The 21,005-nt window shown below is 43.8% G+C and overlaps 1 protein-coding gene across 2 annotated transcripts in view; it reads right to left on the bottom strand.

Annotated features, from left to right (window-relative positions):
- Positions 1-21,005, bottom strand: part of LOC134338410 (rabphilin-3A-like) — a 259,305-nt gene that overhangs the window by 97,291 nt on the left and 141,009 nt on the right. For both annotated transcript variants that reach the window (XM_063034213.1, XM_063034212.1), the window contains exons 3-4: positions 10,443-10,586; positions 7,799-7,928 (exon numbers count right to left, since the gene is read on the bottom strand). In XM_063034213.1, coding sequence (XP_062890283.1) covers positions 7,799-7,928; positions 10,443-10,586 — 274 coding nt within the window. The remainder of the gene's footprint in view (positions 1-7,798; positions 7,929-10,442; positions 10,587-21,005) is intronic.

The raw sequence follows: 21,005 nt of genomic DNA on the forward strand, positions 1-21,005 counted from the left end.
CCTATAAATGCTTATAAAATTAGGAGGGGCATGATCAGAATAGATGGTCAAGAGTCTTTATCCCAGAGCAGGAGAGGCTAGAACTAGAAGGAGCAGGTTTGAAGTGGGAGGGGAGGAAATTAAGGGAGATCCAAGGGTAAGGGTAAGGGTGGTGGATATCTGGGATGGCTGCGGTAGGGAAGAAATCTCTTTGCAGATAGTAGGTTTTTTTTGAAGAGTGTGTGGAGACAGATGCAAGGGTCCATGTCCCGGTTCATCCCCAGCAGCTGAACCCGGGGACAGGGACCAAGATAAGAGATCGAGTGCTGCTGGAAGGTCAGAAACTTAGTGAAAGGTCTCCTTTGGTCTTCCAGCAGAGAGAGATGCCTGTGAGGGAATGCTGCAGACTAGCTCCATCCCATGGAGGGGCAGAGTGCGGTGGGGAAAGCCTCTCAACAATCAAAGGGTGCATCACCTCAGGGAGCCAGGAGAGTGGCAATGGTGCTATGTTTGTGCTTTTTCTCTCTTTAAAGTTTACACTACTGAATGTTCCGAACAAGATTTTATTTTGCACCATTTCTTCCCTTATCAGCATTTTCATCATGAATAAAGTCTATTTTTGAAATAAAAAGGGAGTTTGTAGAGGCAGATATAGTTACAACTTTAAAAAAAGCATTTGGACAGGTACTTAGATGGAAAAGGCAAAGGAATAGAGGGATATGGGCCTAACACAGGCAGCATAGATAGGCACCATGGTCGACCTGGATGAAGTGGGCTGTACATTTCTAAGATTCAATGAGTAGTGCAGCCAAGCAGTTTCAGGGTTAAGGTGTCAGCCTTTGTTGGGGTAGATTCATGAATCCCCACAGACAAAAACTAAGCCAATATTTATTTGAAGTAAAGGACATTATCCATGCCAAGATCTTTATGCAGACAGCAGCTCTGTCAGGAGAGGATGTAGGTTTACATGAGCAGCTGAGGGAGATCGCCCCTCTGAACTCTCAGCTAGTGTATGCACTGGGATGTTAAAGTTTCCCTATTATGCTATTTTTAGCAGTCTAGTAACACACCGAGTTAGATCACTGTGATATTTTACCAAAGTTGTGAACCTGTGTTAAAAAACAGCAGGATTAGGAATTTAATATCATTAGCAAATCCCCTAAAAATAATACTCAGAGGTCTGTACCATTGAGAGCATACTCACCAACCGCATCTCACTGTGGTACGGCAATTGTCCCGTAACGGACTGCAAAGCACTCCAGTGTGTGGTGAAAACTGCCCAGTGGATTATCGGCACCCAATTGCCCACCATTGAAAACATCTACCATAAACGCTGCCTGGGCAGGGTGAAAAGCATTATCAGGGATGCATCTCACCCTAACCATGGACTTTTTACCCTCCTCCCATCCGGTAGGCGCTACAGGAGCCTCTGCTCCCACACCAGCAGGCACAGGAAGAGGTTCTTCCCTGAGGCTGTGACACTGCTGAACCTCTCATCACAGCGCTAAGCAGTATTGCACCCATATTGTACTGTGTCAGTACTTTTATATTTGTGTGCTGTAGCACTTTTTTATTTGCAGTTGTTTTGTAAATAACACTATTCTTTGCATTTCAGGTCAGATGCTAAATGCATTTCATTGGCTTTGTATCTGTACTCGACACAATGACAATAAAGTTGAATCTAATCTAATCTAATATTAAGCAAAAGATCTCCCCCCGCAGAAAGACACAACTGAAGACTTTGCTTCATTCTGGCTCGTCGACCCTGGAACTTAAGTTACACAATACAGTACAGCACTGTTGGTGAGTGCACAATCATTCCAAGCTCTGAGCCTCTTACAACCTTTCCCTTCTTCCCAGAAGGCACTGACACATGCTGCTGAATGATTCAGTGACTGACAATCTGCCTTCCCTTTCCCTCCTGGCAAGACAACATTTAATGCTCATTTGCAGCTGCCCGTGAGAAAACATTAACTAACTGAAGGAATGTTTCCAAAACTGAATTGTGCATGATTTGCTGAAGGGGCTACAAAATGACTTGACTTGACTTGAAATGATGGTGTTCCCTTATGCCTGCTGCCTTTCACGTTGATGAAGATTCTGGGTCCGGGCAATGAAACAAAGACTTCTCGCAATGATTACTGACATCGTCAAGGAGCGATGCCTCTTCTCACTGCTATCATCAGGGAGGAGGTACAGGAGCCTGAAGGCACACACTCAACGATTCAGGAACATCTTCTTCTCCACCGCCATCATGGACATTGAGTCCATGAACACTACCTCACTCCTTTTTTTGCCCATAAAATTATACCGGGGGGGGGGGTGAAAGTTTTCATGTTTTATTATTTTTTAACATTGAATCCCAGTGGATTTAATTTGGCTTTTCTGACACTGATCAACAGAAAACAGACTTTTTTGTGTCAAAGTAAAAACAGATCTCTACAAAGTTATTTAAATTAATTACAAATATAAAACACAAAGTAATTGACTGGATAACTATTTACACCCTTCACGTCAGTACGTAGTAGATGCACCTTTGGCAGCAATTACAGCCTTGACTCTGTGTGGATAGGTTTCTATCAGATTTGCACATTTGAACACTGCAATTTTTTCCCATTCTTCTTTACAAGGCTGCTCAATGTCTGTCCGATCGCATGGGGATCATGAGTGAGCAGCCTTATCAAGTCCAGCCACAAATTCTCAGTTTTAGTGAGGTTTGGACTCTGACTCCAGGACATTAACTTTGTTCTTCATAAGCCAGCCTGTGTAGCTTTGGCTTTATGCTTGGGGTCATTGTCTTGCTGGAAAACAGATCTTCTCCCACGTCCCAGTTTTCTTGCAGACTGCATCAGGTTTTCCTCCAGGATTTCCCTGTATTTTGCTGCATTTATTTTACCCTCTACCGTCACAAGCCTTCCGGGGCCTGTTGCAGTGAAGCCTTCCCACAGCATGATGCTTCATGGTAGGGATGGTGTGTCTTTGGTTTACGCCAAATATAGTGTGTCTGATGGCTAAAAAGCTGAGAATTCATGTGAGTGTTTTTTCAACAGTGGCTTCCTCTTTCCCACTCTCCCTTAAAGCTGTGACCTATGAAGCACCCGGGCAACAGTTGTACGCGCAGTCTCTTCCATCTCAGTGACTGAAGCTTGAAACTCCTCCAGAGTTGTCATAAGTCTCTTGGTCGCCTCCCTCACTAGTCTGCCTCTTGCACAGTCACTCAGTTTTTGAGGACAGCCTACTCTAGGCAGATTTATAGCTGTGCTGTATTCTTTCCATTTCTTGATTGACAGGGATACTCAGTGACTGGGAAATTTTCTTGAGTCCATTTCCTGATTTGTGCTTTTTGCGGAGTTGCTTGAAGTGGTCTTTTCTCTTCGTGGCTTAGTTTTTGCCAGGATACTGACTCCTCAGCAGTTGGACCTTCCAGATACAGGTGCATTTTTACTACAATCAGTTGAAACACGTTGACTGCATACTGGTCTCCAAAAACAGATCTCCATTTAACTATTTATGTGACTTCTAAAACTGATTGGCTGCAACAGTAATGATTTGATGTGTCATATTAAAGGGAGTGAATACTTATGCAATATTTTTCGATATTTGTAATTAATTTAGATCACTTTGCAGAGATCTGTTTTCACTTTGACAGGAAAGAGTCTTTTTCTGTTGATCAGTATGAAAGAAGCCAAATTAATCCACTGTGGTTCAATGCTGTAAAACAATAAAACATGAAAATTTCAAGGTGTGGGGTGGGGGGGGCGGGTTTGAATACTTTTTATAGTCAACACACACACACTTTTTTTTTATTATAATTCACAGTTTTATTATGTATGCAATGCATTGCTGCCACAAAAACTTAACGACATATGCGGGTGATATTAATCCTGATTCTGATCTGTGTATGCAGTGTATGACAGTGGATGCACTAATTAACCGGCTATGCTTTTTTGGTAAAGGTTATATATTATAACCACACACAGAAACAAAGTGAGGGAAGCCTAATATCATTCTTATTCATTAATTGTGAGAAAGTATTTTCTAAAAGTTGAGCAACACACACAAAATGCTGGTGGAACACAGCAGCATCCATAGGAAGAAGCACAGACGACGTTTCCGGCCGAGACCCTTTGTCAGGACTCTAAAAGTTGAGATAATTTTAAAGATGGGGTACATGGATATGGGTCTAATGCATTCATCCAAAGACTAGAAGGGCAGCCAAGAACTTTCCATTGGAATGAACTTTGGAGCTGCTCCCAGTTATTTCACTGATAAGAGTGGCAGAAAGTGGCCTACTAATGCTAAACTGAGAGCTACAGCATGCTGGATGTTACAGAGCTGAATTGTTCTCCTTCAGACTGAGAAGAATACAGAGGAATTTAATAAAGGCGTTTAAAAGTCTGAAGGCTTCTGATGGATGAGAAGCAACTGTTCCAACTCTAGAAGGGGCTTAAAAAATAAATCAGTGGTTTATAGTCCAGAATTCACTTATAGAATAGAAATGGGAATAGTTTCAGCTCCAACCTGGAAGATAGAACTTAAGTGCAAAGTGATATGTTTTGGAAGATCAAATGAGTGTAGGACTTAAACAATAAGTACTAAGGAACAGAGGGAGGTTGCTTTACCAATCCAAAGGTGGCAACACAGATAGACTGGGTAGTAAAGAAGGCATAATGGAATGCAAGCCTTAATTAACGCATGGTAAAGTGTGCGAATGGGAGTGGAACTAGCTCAAAAACAGAAAACAATGAGTTATGGTAAGAGGATCATTTTCACACCTAGAAGATGTTAAAAGAGGGATTCTGCAGGGATCTGTTTTGGGGCCGCTGTGCTTTTAATTTACATTAACGATTTGGATAAGCACGTAACAAATAAGCTAGCAAAGTTTGTTGCCAACACAAAATTTGGGGGATGGGCTGAAAACAGTCAGGCAGCAGAATCAATACAGTTACGTAGATCTAAACAAAATCCAGATGCCAGCAGATAAACGGCAGATGAAATTTAACATAAGTAAATTTAAAATATTACATATAGAAAGTAGAACTATTAGATATAAATATACAATGGGGTGGGGTGGGAGAGGTTCTCGAGTTAGAAAGTGCACTATATGAAAAGGATCTGGGTGTCCAGGTAGACTTATCACTATCAACATCTAGACAATGCAGAGAAGCAGTTAGGAAGGCTAATAGAATGCTGGGCTATATAATGCGCTCAATGGGGTCAACAAGGCGTTCTCCTTAAGCTTTATAATGCGCCTGTGAAGCCTTGAGTACTCTGTACAATTTTGGGCTTTATATTGTGTGAAGGATGTGAAAGCACTGCAGAGAGTTCAGATAGTTCAGAGAAGGGCAACGAGACTCATTTCAGGTCTGCAGGGTACGAGCTAGGAAGAAAGATTGAAAGTATTAAATCTTTTTAACTTAAGTAGACATAGAATGAGAGGAGACATGAAAGAGATGTACAAAATCATTAAGGGTATAAGTAAGGTGGATGCCAACTACTACTTCAAAATTAATCCATCAATGAGATCACGGGGCCATTGGTGGAGATTTCAGACTAACATCATGCAACATTTCTTTACCCAGTGAGTTGTACACACATGGAACAAATTACCTAGTTGTGTCGTTGAGAGTAGTACCTTATAGACTTTCAAATCTGAACTCAGTAGTTACTTCAACACACTATGCGAATAGGAATTTGGCAAACATGAGAAAATCTGCAGATGCTGGAAATTCAAGCAACACACACAAAATGCTGGTGAGCGCGACAGGTCAGGCAGCATCTATAGGAAGAAGTAGAGTCGACGATTCGGGCCGAGACCCTTCGTCAGGAATTTGGCGAACTTTGTTGGGCTAAACGGCCTGTTCTTGTCAAAGCCTTTCTAATGTTCTAACTAGATACTGGAATATAAGAACAGTGAGATCATAGTATAACTTTTTTAAAACATTGTAGTTTTGGTCACCACAGTATAGGATTGCTCTGGAGAGGGTGCAGAGGAGATTCACCAAGATGTTCCTTTAATGGAGTGCCTTAGTTATGAGCAGAAACTCAAATGGTTTGATTTGTTTTCCTTGGAGTGGAAAAGATGGAGGGGAGGGGACAGAGCTTATAGAGGTGCACGAAGTTAACAGGAGCTTAAGGGGGACAAAATAAAAGGGTTGACAGTAGCAAATATTTTCCCTTAGCAGATAGCTACAATACGGGGCATAGGCTTTAGGTAAGCAGGCAGAGGTTTATAGAGGGTGATGGACTTCCCTGAAGATGAGTGATAATGTGGTGAAGGGGAGAAGGCCAGAGAGAAGTTCCACCTCATGTGACAGTCCCAGCTGTAAAGAATAAGACCTATAATACAAAACTATAATGCATGCTCACAGAGGAAAGCAATAAACAGAGTGTAGTCACGCTGATACACGACGAGTGAAAGCAAACTGAGTCGAGCAGGGTCTGGTTGAACCGTTTACTGTTTCAATCCGCACGTGCTTAAGTGCCCGGTCCCAGCACTCCCCGCTCTTTGTGGGGCGGAAGTGACGTCGGCTTCCGGGCCGAGGTCTGCCCCACACTCAGAGCCCTCTCGGTTACCGCTGGCTGCGGACTTGCCCGCGACTGCTGGAGCCAGTTCGCTTGCCGCGTGGGCGAGCCGCTACAAGAGCATTATAGTCCGAAAATAAATAAGTGCTTATTTGTTTCCCTATCAGGAAGTAACAGGGCTGAACTAACATGGATAGAGAGTAATCATCTTAGGAGCCCCTTCCATATAAGAATGCTACTTTTTACACATCTGCTTTCCCAGAGGCTCAATGGGTCACTTAGTCACTATGTAAGTAGAATCTATGTCATGTACAGGAATGCAGTTTTATTTGCAGCTGCAGTTGTCTCATGCCCTTAGGAATAGACCCAAAGGAAAAAATACCAACGTGAGATCCTTTTCAAGTAAGCGCACAAGACAAATTTCTCCATATAGCGTCGAAACGGAGTGGCATATTTTCTGGGAAAAAATTTCCACAAGGATGAAAACTGCAAACTTCCCTTTTTGGCAGCTGGTGTCAGTCCTGAGACTGAAAGGAGTGCAGCTGAGTGACTGACCTGTCCCCTTGTTTACCTGAATACTTCTTCTCCTATGTATTTTCTGTGCTATCAGACAACTAAGCTACGAACAATTTTCTGCTGGCTCTGAAATTGTAATCACCCTTTAAAACAAGGCTGAAGGCACTAAGTGTTTCTCTAATGTTGCAAAAGCCATTGCTCAAAGGCAGACACGGTCTGAGGGAAAAGTGCTGAAGCTTCAACTTGAAGCACGTCTCCAAACTGGACTGCATAGTGATGGATATTTTCCCCAAAGTATTTCTGCTGCTTTGACACTTCAGAAGCCAGAGCTGATTCTGCTGCTTCACAGAATCCACCCCAGTACAAGTCATCCGCAATGTCTGCACGTTCTTTTAAAAGTAACTGGAAATAGGATGGGAAGTCGCCCAGATGATGTGAAGTGATGTTGATGACAATTTTTAAAGTTCTCATCTAGCGTACTAAAAGGGCAACTGAATTTGGCAGGAAGCCTGTGATAAAGTAAATTTGAAACCAGTTAGTTTGGAAGTGGTATGTGCTGGCAGAATCCCTCCTGTAAAGAATATGCCTTATCCGAGTCTAGCCACAACCAGCCGCAGGGGTGTGCAGCTTCTGAAAGGGAAATGTAGCGGGGGCATGGCTCTCTCAGTAATGATTTAGCAGGTTAACGATGCATGAGTGTCGATTAATGCGAATGTTTTTGTTTGAAGTGTGGCTTCAAATTGCTGACTACCCCAGATCCCACAGGCACGCCTGTTACCTTTTTACAGTCCTCACACACCACAGAGTGAGACCCCAGCAGCCCAAGCTGTTCCCCGCATAGGATGCAGCGGGAAAGGCCGTCCCCCAGAACATTCTTCCGCATGTTGTCCAGGCGATCCATGAGTCGCCTGAGGATGAAACAAAAATAAGAGAGAGTTACATCAGACAGTGCAGCCCCAACCTTTCACAGTCCTGCTGCGTGGTTTGGGCCAATGTTTATCTGTAAATTAGAAAACCAAACTTTATTCGGGGGTGGGGGGGGGGGAGCAGCAGAGTAATCACAGCCAGTAATATTTCAAGACCCTTCCTAATATCCTTTATAGGAAATTGGCCTTCCCCCAATTTAAGAGGTTTATTTCATGTCCATTCCTACTTTTTTCCGTAACCACTTTATAATGAATGGAGTTATGGTCACTAGTTCCAAAATATTCCCGGCTGTAGCTTCCCATAGTGGTGCTCTTCCCCTGTGTCAAAAAAATCCCCTGGACATGCCTCAGTGATGTTGATCCCATTCTGATTAAGATGTAATCCATCCTACTTGTACAAGCTCCACCTTCCCCAGAAACGACTCCAGTGATCCTGGAACTTAAAGTCACCCCCTGATCCATACCTCAGTCAAGCATTCATCTAACCTTTCCTTCTACTCCCATGATTAATACATTTGTAGATGACACGAAAATTACTTGTGATGTTCACAGGGAGGAGAGTAATTTTCAGTTACAGAACCATATTGATCAGTTGCTATCATGGGCAGTGCAATGGCAGATGCAATTTAATCCTGAAAAGTGTGAAGTGATGCTATTTGAGGGAACTAATAAGGCTAGTATGGGTGGCAGGAAGGAGATACATCTCTACCAAAGGAGGTGTAAGGTGCTCCTTCCCTCTGCTAGCCTGGGCAAGATGTAGCACCTGCCTAGCCCCCGATCAGGGTCATGTGAAGCCACTGGAGCAGGTGGTGGATGGTCGTACGAGTTGCTGGTGCACATCATGTCCTGGTTATGTGACCACTGATGCCAGGCAGACAACCTCTGAAGAGTATTGACAATGGCTGGGCCCACTTGTAAAGACACTACCCAGAAGAAGGCAATGGCAAACCATTTCTGTAGAAAAAATTGCCAAGACCAATTATGGCCGCAGATAGAAAAAAGAGTAAGAACAATAGGCAAAGACAGACGTTAGACCATAATCGCCCTTGTCATATGACATGGCGCATAATGATAATAATGATGAATAAGGTTATAAGAAACACAGTGAATGGTAGGCCCCTAGACATACTAAGGAACAGAAAGATGTTAGTGTGCATGTCCATTGGTCCATGAAAACTACAGCATGTGTATATATGTGGGTTAAAATGTCATGAACATAATAGAATATAAGACCAGGGAAATTCACAAATGGAGTACTGTACATAGGGAGATAAAACATTGGTTAAGCCACAGATGGAGTACTGCATGCATTTCTTGTAGTCACACTATAGGAAGCATGTGACTGCATGTAAAGGGCACAGGACAGTTTCATTAGTAACTTGCCTGGGATGGGGCAATTCAGCTATGAGGAGAGACTCGAAAGGCTTGGCTTGTTTTCCTTGAAGGGAGTAGGTTGAAGAGAACATGATTCAGGTATGCAAAATTATAAACAGACGTGAACAGAATATATAGTAGTAGAGAAACTTTGCCCTGCAATAGAGTTGCTTACAACCAGACAGTGTAGGTTTAAGGCAAGAGGTAGGATGTTATGACTGAAATTTCAAGAAGAATTTTTTCATCTGGGGGCAGTTAAAATCTGGAACTCAATGCCCGAGTGGGTGATGGAGGCAGAGCCTCTTGTGCATTTGAAATACTAAGCATGAAAGGCTTCAGGCAACTGCTGGGAAATGGTAAATATATAGATCAGTACTTGATGGCAGGCTTGGGTGTGGTGTGTCTGTGTTGTATAACTCTGTGATTTATAACTTCTATTGTGTTTATTTCCAGTGAAAGTGTGAAGAGATTATGCAATTTAAATGAATGAATAACTCTGGAATTTTACAACAAAACCCCATAAATTGCAGTAATAATCTTGCACAGAAACATTTTTAATGATTCCATTACTAACTAAACTGAAAATATTTCCTTGGATGTGCGCCTTTGAGAGCAGCTTGCCATGCCGTGACAGTGTTGCTCCCCGCTTGAAGAAATCCAACAAGGTCACTCTGTCCAAAGCATTAACTGCAAATTCCCTGTGACAAGCCTGCGGTGTTTGTGTAACCTCACGGTATGAGAAAAGGCCATTCAGCCCCATAGCGCTTTACAGTGCCAGTGATCTGAGTTCAATTCCCACTGGTGCCTGTAAGGAGTTTGTAACCCTGTGATTGCGTGGGTTTCCTCCGGGTGCTCCAGTTTCCACTCTCATTCCAAAAAACACTCCGGTTAGTTGGTTAATTGGTCACATGGGTGTAACTGTGTGGTGTAACTGAAAGGACCTGTTACCATGCGGTATCTCTAAATAGCCCCATGTGTCAGTACCCAGTCTTGCTTGTTTAGGTGTCCATCACCATCAGGAATTGAATGCAATATGCGGTGATGCACCACCCAGCAACCCCTGTGCCACAACATCTACTCCCTCCCAGCAGCTACCCCCACCCCACCATTGCCCGCACTCACCCGATTCGCTCTTGCTCCATCTCCTCCATCTTCTCTGCCCGGGCGATCACTCGGTTGATAATTTCCTTCTCCTCCTCGGTCAGCTCCTCGTTCTTCCGCTGCTGCTCAGTTTTGTTTGTGTGTACCGACCAGCCGGCTCCCAGCCTGTCACAGGATTGCAGGCAAGGTATAAAGGCACATGAACCCACACACACCGAACGTCCCTAACCACCAAAGGCAGCCGGACAGTCAGGCCCACCAAACGAGCACTGGGTGAAGCTCATCGCTCTCACTGCTGTGAAGTAGAGGCGATTCCTCCAAAAACAGCCCACTCACAACAGACAACTCATGCGCCACCTTTCTGACTGTACTGACATCTCCAATGCTATGGTTTCTTGGATATCAGATGTCATTCAGAATTTTACTCAGGTTCCACCTGTGTCCCCAGGAGTGCTGACTCTTGGATTTTCCCCAACAGAAAAAAATCATGGCTAACACACACACAAAATGCCAGAGGAACTCAGTTGGTCAGGCAGCATCTATGAAAAGGAATAAGCAGTCAACAATCAGGCTGAGGCCCTCCCTCAGGACGGAAAAGGAAGGGGGAAGAAACCAGAATAAGAAGGTGGCTAAATTTGACTCCAATTCCACACTAGCTCTTGACTGCCATCTAATGGTAGTCCAGCAAGTTGATCAGTTCAAATGAATCACAGCCAAGTATTCAAAGAGTTCACTTTCCAACATATCGAGGAAGAATTAATGAATTTATAGGAATACACTAGTGTCATTTTTGATTTAAGCTCTGTGTTTCTTTTATCAGTTAACTGGAATCTTAGTATTTCATAATTTCTTTATCTGAATGCACAATAATTTATGAAGCAACATTTTTATTAATATTTTATAGGAACATACACAACTGTTATGCAAACATTGCAGGATTCCCTACAATGACAACAGATAACTCTTCAACAATAACCACCATTGTCACATCATTAGGAGCGGAGAAGGCTGGTGGGGAGAGGGCCATGATGAGGAGTGAGTGGGATTGTCCCTGGATTCTGAGAGTATTTGCAATAACATGCATAATTAGTGCTATTAATTCAAATTGCAAAGAAAGCACAGCAGTGCCTCTACTTCCTTCGGAGTCTGCAGAGATTTGGCATGACATCTAAAATTTTGATAGATATGTAGTGGAGAGTATATTGACTGGCTGTATCCTTTGTACGGAAAATCCTACAAAAAGCAGTGGATTTGGCCTAGTACATCACAGATGAAGCCCTCCAAATCACTGAGCACATGAAGTGCCGTCACAGGAAAGCACCATCCCTCATCCGAGTTCGCCACCCGCCAGCCACGCTCTTTTCTTGCTTCTGCCATCAGGTAGAAGGTACAAGAGCCTCAGGACTCGCACCACAAGGTTCAAGAACAGTTACTACCCTTCAACCATCAGGCTCTTGAATAAAAGGGGATAATTACACTCACTTGCTCATCCATTGAAATGTCTCCTCAATAATGATTTCACTTTAAGGACTCTGTATTTCATTATCTCGTGATCTTGTTACTTATTGCTACTTGGTTAAATCTTCACTTGCACAGTTTTGTTGTCTTCTGCACTCTGGTTGATCTTTAATTGAATCTGTTACAGTTACTATTCTATAGATTCATTGAGCATACCCAGAAGAAAATGAACCTGAGTTGTATATGGTGATATAAATGTATTTTGATAATAAAATTAACTTTTAACTTTGAGTCATTTGGATTGTGTATCCAACAATCTATCTGGCAAGTTGTGCAGAGGTGATGCACATTACAGTGCACGTTGCAACGTAATGGTGTACAGAATCATTACTGACACCTGAAATATGTAGTGTAGTGTCACTAGGTCTAAATCCTGGAATTCTCTCTCCTACGAACTGTGGAAAATCTTCACTCGTGGTTCAAAAAGGGAACTCACTAACATCTTGCAAGGAGTTTTAGGGTGGGAAATAAATGCTTGACGTTATACGGGACATAGCAGTCCACTTGATAGGCTCTCCATCCAGAATCAGAATTATTATCGGTGACTTATATGACATGAAGTTTGTCATTCTGTGGCAACAGTACATTGTAAAGACATAAAAGTTACTGTAACTTACAAAATAAATAAATATTGCAAAAAAGGGAACAATAAGACACTACTTAACCAGCCAATCCATCTTACTCCTGTACACCTCATTGTCACCATTTGATGTTTTACCAACAATAGTGATGTTTTCTGCAAATTTACGGATACCATTTGAGCTGTGCACAACCACACAGTTATGAATCTAGAGAGAGAGGAGCAGTGGGCTAAGCATTCATCCTTGAGATGTGCTTGTGTTGATTGCCAGTGAGGAGATATTACTTCCAATCCTCACTGACTGTCGTCTCCTGATGAGTAAGTCAAGGGTCTAGTTGGGAGATATTGAGGTCCAATTCTGCATCCACATCCACTCACTCACTCCACCACCAAAGCACAGTAAAGGTAGTTTGTACCATCTACCAGACACACTGCAGCACCCTGCCGAGACTCCTTAGTAGTCATAGTCATACTTTATTGATACTTAGACAGCACATTCTAAACTCAAAACCTCTTCAAGGGCAGAACGAACATGGGAACATGAACACCCTGAAAGTGGCCCTCCAAGCCACTCGCCATGCTGAAGTGGAACTATATCACTGCTCCTTCACCATTTCTGGGTCAAAATCCTGGCATTCTCTCCAGAACAGCATTGTGGCTATAGCCACACTCAGGGACCATAGCAGTTCCAGAAGGCAGCTCATCACCCCCTTCTCAAGTTCAACCAAGTCCACCAGAGAAAGCAGGATCTCCCAGTGGCCACACATTTCAATTCCACATCCCATTCCCATTCTGATACGTCTATCCACGGCCTCCTCTACTGTAAAGATGAAGCCACACTCAGGTTGGAGGAACAACGCCTTATATTCCATCTGGGTAGCCTCCAACCTGATGGCATGAACATCGACTTCTCTAACTTCCGCTAATGCCCCAACTCCCCCTTGTACCCCATCCGTTATTTATTTATATACACACATTCTTTCTCTCACTCTCCTTTTTCTCCCTCTGTCCCTCTGACTATATTCCTTGCCCATCCTCTGGGTTCCCCCCACCCCACTGTCTTTCTCCCTGGGCCTCCTGTCCCATGATCCTCTCATATCCCTTTTGCCTATCACCTGTCCAGCTCTTGGCTCCATCCCTCCCCCTCCTGTCTTCTCCTATCATTTTGGATCTCCCCCTCCCACTTTCAAATCTCTTACTAGCTCTTCTTTCAGTTAGTCCTGACGAAGGGTCTCGGCCCAAAACGTCGACTGTACCTCTTCCTAGAGATGCTGCCTGGCCTGCTGCGTTCACCAGCAACTTTGATTTGATGTGTGTTACAGGCAATTAAACATTAAGCCAACCTGCACAGCTCACATCCTTTCAACTAATCCACTGTAGACATGAGAGGTACTGCAGATGCTGGAAATCTAGAACAATACACACAATGTGCTGGAGGAGCTCAGCAGGCCAGGCAGCATCCATGGATGGGAATCATCAGGAGGGTCTCAGCCAGAAACATTGACTGCTTAGATGCTACCTGACCCACCGAGCTCCTCCAGCACGTTGTGAATAATCGATTGTATCCTTAGGGGAAGGCAGTTGAAAGGTTCATCTGACAGGGAATAGCTTGTTTCCCAGGGCGGAAATGTCTAATATCAGAGGCCGCACATTGAAGATGGCAGGGGGTAGGTTCAAAGGGAGATTTTACTCTGAGAGTGGAGGATGCCTGGAATGCGCTGCCTGGTGTAGTGGTGAGGCAAATGCACTAGAAGCTTTTAAGAGATGGTTGGATACACACATAACTATGAGGAAGATGGAGGGATATGGACATGGTGTAGATAGGAGGGATTAGTTTTTGGGTTTTAAAAAAATTTGCTTTCTAGCTGGTTCAGTACAAGGGCTTGTTCCTGTGCTGTACTGTTCCATGTTCCATGTACTGTTCCATGTACTGTTCTATGTTCCATGTTCTATGTACTGTTCCATGTTCCATGTACTGTTTCATGTTCCATGTTCTATTCACTGTTCCATGTACTGTTCCATGTTCTATGTACTGTTCCATGTTCCATGTTCTATGTACTGTTCTATGTTCCATGTTCTATGTACTGTTCCATGTTCTATGTACTGTTCTATGTTCCATGTTCCATGTACTGTTTCATGTTCCATGTTCTATGTACTGTTCCATGCTCTATGCACTGTTCCATGTTCCATGTACTGTTTCATGTTCCATGTTCTATGTACTGTTCCATGTCCTATGTACTGTTCTATGTTCCATGTTCTATGTACTCTTCTATGTTCCACATTCTATGTACTGTTCCATGTTCTATGCACTGTTCCATGTTCCATGTACTGTTCCATGTTCCATGTACTGTTCCATGTTCTATGTACTGTTCCATGTTCTATGTACTGTTCTATGTTCCATGTTCTATGTACTCCTCTATGTTCCATGTTCTATGTACTGTTCCATGTTCTATGCACTGTTCCATGTTCTGTTCCATGTTCTATGTACTGTTCAGTACAAGGGCTTGTTCCTGTGCTGTACTGTTCCATATTCTCTCTACTCTATTTCCTCAACGTCCTAAAGATATGCCATTTGGCAGGTTAGCTTGGCCACTGTAAAATTGCTCTTAAAGTGGGTGGGTGGTAGGAACATTAGGGGGTGCTAATGAGCAAGAGCAAGGGTGGAGGAATGGACGGATGAAGTGCTCCAATGGCCGGTATAGCCTTGATAGGCCAATTGGCCTCCTGCTCTGTCATAAGAAAATGTAAGAAATAGGACAGAAAATACTTTGCTCCAGGAAGAAGCTCAATATATCTCCAAAATCATCCTATCTCCATTCCCAGGCAACTAGTCCAGTTCTTAAAGAGGAAGCTCTGCATCCTGCCCAGGGACCACTCAATACCCCCCAAAAGAGCACCCAGCATGGTGCAGCATCTCCAAATCCCACTCACTAACCTGGGGCACCCAGTACATGTCCCTGCCTATGGCCCCTTGCACACTATGTCCTGCCCACAGCAGAGAGAAGAGTCCCCATAACCCCTTATTAGTCCAAGCACCCAATACCCCTGCATACTGACGCCATATATTATCTTCCCTCCCCAAGAGCACAGAGAAACATCCTGCTCTGTCTAGGGCACTATGAACAAAGCCCCACATTTCCTCCTCCCCTGGGATATCCAGCACGACAATACTTGGTCCTACCCCTTGTGCAGCTATCATTTCCCTCCACTCTCCCAGTATCCTGTCTATCGAATGTAGCCTGTGCACCCCAAGGTGCACTGCGTGCAAAACAGAAGCAAACTGAACAAGAACAGAGGTCAAACAAACTCTCGGTCACATTTTGGATGAGAGTAGGCAGCTTGAAACAGTTTTAAACAATTTCATTCCAAAGATGTGAGTGTTGCTGTCAGCACTAGCTAATCGGGTAACCAGTTACTGCTCATCTCCACAGCAACCCTGACTTCATCCTATCAGAGACATTCCCTTTATTCTCTCCACCACCACCACTCTCCCTACAGTTTCACATTAACTGGTTTTCTCTTTATCCCTGCTCTTATGAAGATCAGACTTGAAACATAACTTGGTTTGCTGCCTGACCTGCTGAATATTTCCACTATTCTCTGCTTTTATTTTCAGATAATCAGCTCATAATGTGAAATAGTACGTGTCCTTGCAACACACACACACACACACACACACACACACACAAAATGCTGGAGGAACTCAGCAGGCCAGGCAGCATCTATGGAAAAGAGCACAGTCGATGTTTTGGGCCGAGACCCTTCAGCAGGACTCTGGTCCTTGCCAAGGTTAGGACAAACAACCCACTGTCCAGCAGCTCTCTGGTAGGAAATTCCACCAAATAACAAACTGCTGAGCAAGGGAATTGCTTTTTTTCTCAGCTTTAAGTGTCTGTCTTATTCTGAGGCATTGCCGCATAATTCTAACCTCCCCCAGGAACTCACAAACTTTCTTATGCCATGGAACCCTACCTTTAACAGAGGTGTCCATGGACTCCAGTTTGGGAACCCCTACTTCCCCCCAAGTCTTGAAAATGACTGCCAGCAGATTATGCGATGAAACTGTGCTTTGATGCTAGATCTCTACATTGACATCTGCGGAATGAGGTGTTCACTGTCAACGTTGTTCAGCATTGTGCTGTCGAGCCTGTCTGTAAACGGAGGGGCAGAGTGCGGGAAGTGTACACAGTGAATTGCAAATTGAGTGAGAGTGCCAGAGAGAGAAAAGAATGACAAATGAGCAGAGAAAGCAGAAAGCAGTTTGAATAAAAGGTGGATTAAGAGGTAAAGAGTGGGCAAAGAAAACAGTGGCGGGGGGGGAGAGGGAGAGTAAATGGTAAAAAGACAGAACGAGATAACAATACACTGAATGAACAGGCACAAAACTATGCAGACTGCAACAAAAATAGAAAGTGTTTGAGCCTGAGAGAGTGTCTGAAGTTGGCCGGACAGAGACAAATAAACAGTAAAAAGCAGACGTCCCATGCTTTCCTCTCATTAAATGTTCACCAGCATCAGCCGATATAAAAAGCTATCCAATCCGGAACGCGTGTTTGTGAAACGCTGCAGCAGCTCCCCAATGAACGTGCTGTTAAACTCATCAGATGCAGTGCCGAGCGACGGGCACACCCGTGTGTGGAGCCTTTGATCAGTATTCCGCTGCCGCAGCGCTACTGTGTTAAAGGAGCAGATCTGTGGTGTGTGTGTGTGAGAGAGAGAGTGTGTGTGTGTCATGCTGATCTCTCCATGTCCCTCGCGTATTACAACCTCATCAAGCCCCTGGCATACCAGCGCCTGAATCACACTGTGCCTTGTATTTAGCGACTGAAACCAACGATGCATAACGAATAATATCACCATAAAGCTGTTGACAATATTTCGTAAAGGGATGGGTTTGGAGGGAGGGGCAGGTTGGGGGTAGAGGGTAGAGAATGTTACAGCATGCAAGCAGGCCCTTCGGCCCAACGAACCCTTGCAATCCCATCAGAGAAATGACTTTTTTACACTAAGGAGATACAAGAGATTGCAGGTGCTGGAATCTGCAGCAACGAATAATCTGCTGGAGGAACTCAGCAGGTCAGCTGTCTAGATGTAGGGTTCTGACCCTTCATAACACTCCCCCCCCCCAAGAAGCCTGTGAACTCCTCTTGTTTGTTGTTCCTTTTTAATCACTAATCTCACTTTATTCTGCTCACATTCCCATCAACTCTCCTTCCCCAGAATTAATTACTCACTCACTCACTCAGGGCAATAGACAGTGGCTAGGTCAGCCCCGCTTCTCCTCAGGGAGTCTTTAACCAATGGCTTCACACCCCTCCCTCAACTCCCTCTGAGTGTGTACCCACTCACTACCCACCAGCCCGTGGCACTGCATCACCGACGTCAGCTGCCGTTGGGCAGTTCTCCCTTTGCAATGCCTTCTCTGCAGCACCAGGAGGCTATTGGGCTATGGGAGGCATCACAAGCAATCGCTGATACCATCAGGAGTCAGCAGAGATCTGTGGGGAGTCAGGCTTCAAGGCACCTGCCATTGATAGGGCTCTGGATGGTGGTGGTGAAGGGTCTGACACGGGTTGCTACAGAGCTGAGTAACGAAGGTGACACATCTGACCGAGAGTGTGAGAGTGTGAGGGATGTGCGGGAAGTTGTGAGGAATCTGTGGTAAGAACTTGAACAGATTGTGAGACGAATGAGGGAGAACGTGTACAGGGTCTGTGAAGTGGACTGATGAAATCAGTCTTTAATGTGAGGTTGTTGTCCTCTGGACACACCATCGTTCATTAATATTTCAGTTATAACGGCAACACACAAACTGCATTCACAGGTTATGAAACAATAAATTTGCTGTGATGCTAATCAACCAACAGTGATGCTTCCCCACTGACTGTTGGCAATTCATGAGCCATCCTTGGCTGTGGTTAAAATACCTTACATCTGTCATGCTGGAAAGGCTTTCATCCTTCTGTCTGTGGATGTGTGTGTGTGGGGGGGGGAACAGATGGACAGGGTCTTTGGTGGGGTGAAGGTTTAGCTGGAAAGAAAAAAATATTGAGGCAGAAATCCTAGAAAATAGATCCCAGAGAGTTTGTGTAATTTACACTTCTAACAAAATGCCTGGAAAAAAGTACCAGCTGGGGCATCCGTGCTAAAGCCCAATCTGGTGACCCATTTAAGCAGGAAAAAACTTCTTTCATTGTGTAAAGACAACTTGTTCAATCAAGTCTAATTGCAATTGCTACTCTCGACCCTCTGAAGACTAGAGATCAACCCTGAGCCCAGTGTAGTGATGTAATGAGAAAGGAGGCATGCCAGTGGCTATATTTCATTAGGAGTTTGAGGAGATTTGGAATGTTAACAAAAACACTCGCAAATTTCTGTACATGTACCTCACAGAGCATTCAGACTGACTGTATCACCATTTGGTATGGAGGCGCCAATGCACCATTTGGTAAGAAGCCTCAGAGGGTTGTAATCTCAGCCATTTCTGCCACAGACACAAGCCCCCCTCACCATACAGGACATATTCAATGGCTGTGCCATTAGAAGGGGGTATCCATCATTTAGGACTCTCACCATCCAGGACATGTACTCTTCCTGTTGATACCATCAAGGAGGAGTTACAGGAGACTGAAAACACACACTTAATGTCTTAATGCCTCTTCTGCCCCACCATCAGATTTCTGAAGGGTCTATGAACCCATGAAGATTACCTCACTTTTTTGCTCTCTCTTTGCACTACTTATTTTCTATACTTCTTTTTGTAACTTATAGTAATTCTTTTATGCATTACACTGTACAGCTGCTTCAAATTTCATGACATGTGTCATTAGAAACAAGCCTGATTCTGATAGGTGTATTGGTGCCTGGGACTCGCTGGGTGTCCTGACTGTCTCGAGTCAGAAAGTGATGAAATATAGTCCCTCTCTAGAGAGGTAAACACAAAATCTAGAGACAAGATACTCTCGTGAGCGAGTGTTGTCCTCTTTCAGGAGTCAATGTATGGATGAGATGGTAAACAGAGCCAACAGCCCCTACATGTCCCGCAGTCATCATTATTTAAAGAGCAGGGTAGTCATAACCAGCGTCGTGGTTAGTGTCATGCCATTACAGCTTGGACCATTGGAGTTCAGAGTTCATTTCTGCTGCCCTCTGTGAGGAGTGTTTGTGCATCCTCCCCATGGAGTGTGTGGGTTTCCCTGGGTCCTTTGGTTTCCTCCCACAGACCAAAGAGGTACTGGGTAGGTTAACTGGTGATTGTTAATTGGAGCTTGAAGACTCGTACGGCCAGATTTGGGAACAGCTTCTTTCCAACTGTGATAAGACTGCTGAATGGATCCTGAACCAGATCTGGGACGTACCCTCCAAATATCGGGACCTGCCTCTCAGTTTTTTTGCACTACCTTACTTTCCATTTTTCTATTTTCTATTTATGATTTATAATTTAAATTTTTAATATCTACTAATTTTTACTATTTTTAATATTTAATACTTGTAATCCAGGGAGGGGGAAGTGCAGAATCAAATATCGCTGTGATGCTTGTACCTTTTAGTATCAATTGTTTGACGACAATAAAGTATAAAGTATAAAGTATAAATAGCCCTGGGATTAGATTACTGTTAAATCGGGGTTGTTGAGGGTTGCTGGGTGGTGCCCGCTCGAAGGGCTGGAAGGTTTGTTCCGTGCTGCACCTCTAAATAAAATGAAATAAATGAACGTAACTACAAGGGACAGCTTCCCTGCTCTTTAAATTGTGATGTTTACTGCTAAACACCATGATTAAAATAGATTATTCTGTTGCTGTTGGTGGGAGCTCGCTGTGTATACATTGACTGCTGCATTTCCCACATTAAGGCAGTGACCAGACTTGCAAAGTATTCATTGGCCGCAGACTGCCTTGGGATATCGGATGAGAGGTGTTACCTCTTTGCAATTACAGTGAAATAAATCATCCTGTTGATTCATAATTAGGCTTCACCTTTCCCTGTATTTTTGCAATCAACCTTTGGGATGTGCAAAGAAATGTCATGAATATCTGGTTCAAGTCACAAGGGGGTACTATTGTTACATCCACGGGTTACACTACCTTGCAAGAGGATGTGGGGCAGCGCGAGTTGCCTCACACAAGATGCTTCAGCACGGCTGGGAATGATTGATAACATTGAACTGGAAAAGGTTTCTACAGTAGAACCGAAGTAAATTCTAATTATTCATTCCTCACAAAAGACCAATGAATTTCACAGCTTATGATTCTACAAGTTTGGAATCTAAATTCCTTCCCACTGACTTCTCATTCTGTTTTGCTTTTAATGCCTGGATTTTTGATTTACTTCTGTTTTCTTCTATTTTCTCCATGGACTTAAGGGCAGTTGGAAGGATGATGAGTGGAAAGTCTCTGTGAAGATTTCTTTAGCTGTTGGATCAATAGGCACAAGCCTCAAATCTCGGGGGAAGTGCCTGAATATTATGACCACACTTTAGACTCTGG

This window comes from Mobula hypostoma, chromosome 27 (assembly GCF_963921235.1).
Source record: "Mobula hypostoma chromosome 27, sMobHyp1.1, whole genome shotgun sequence".
Taxonomy (NCBI): Eukaryota; Metazoa; Chordata; class Chondrichthyes; order Myliobatiformes; family Myliobatidae; genus Mobula; species Mobula hypostoma.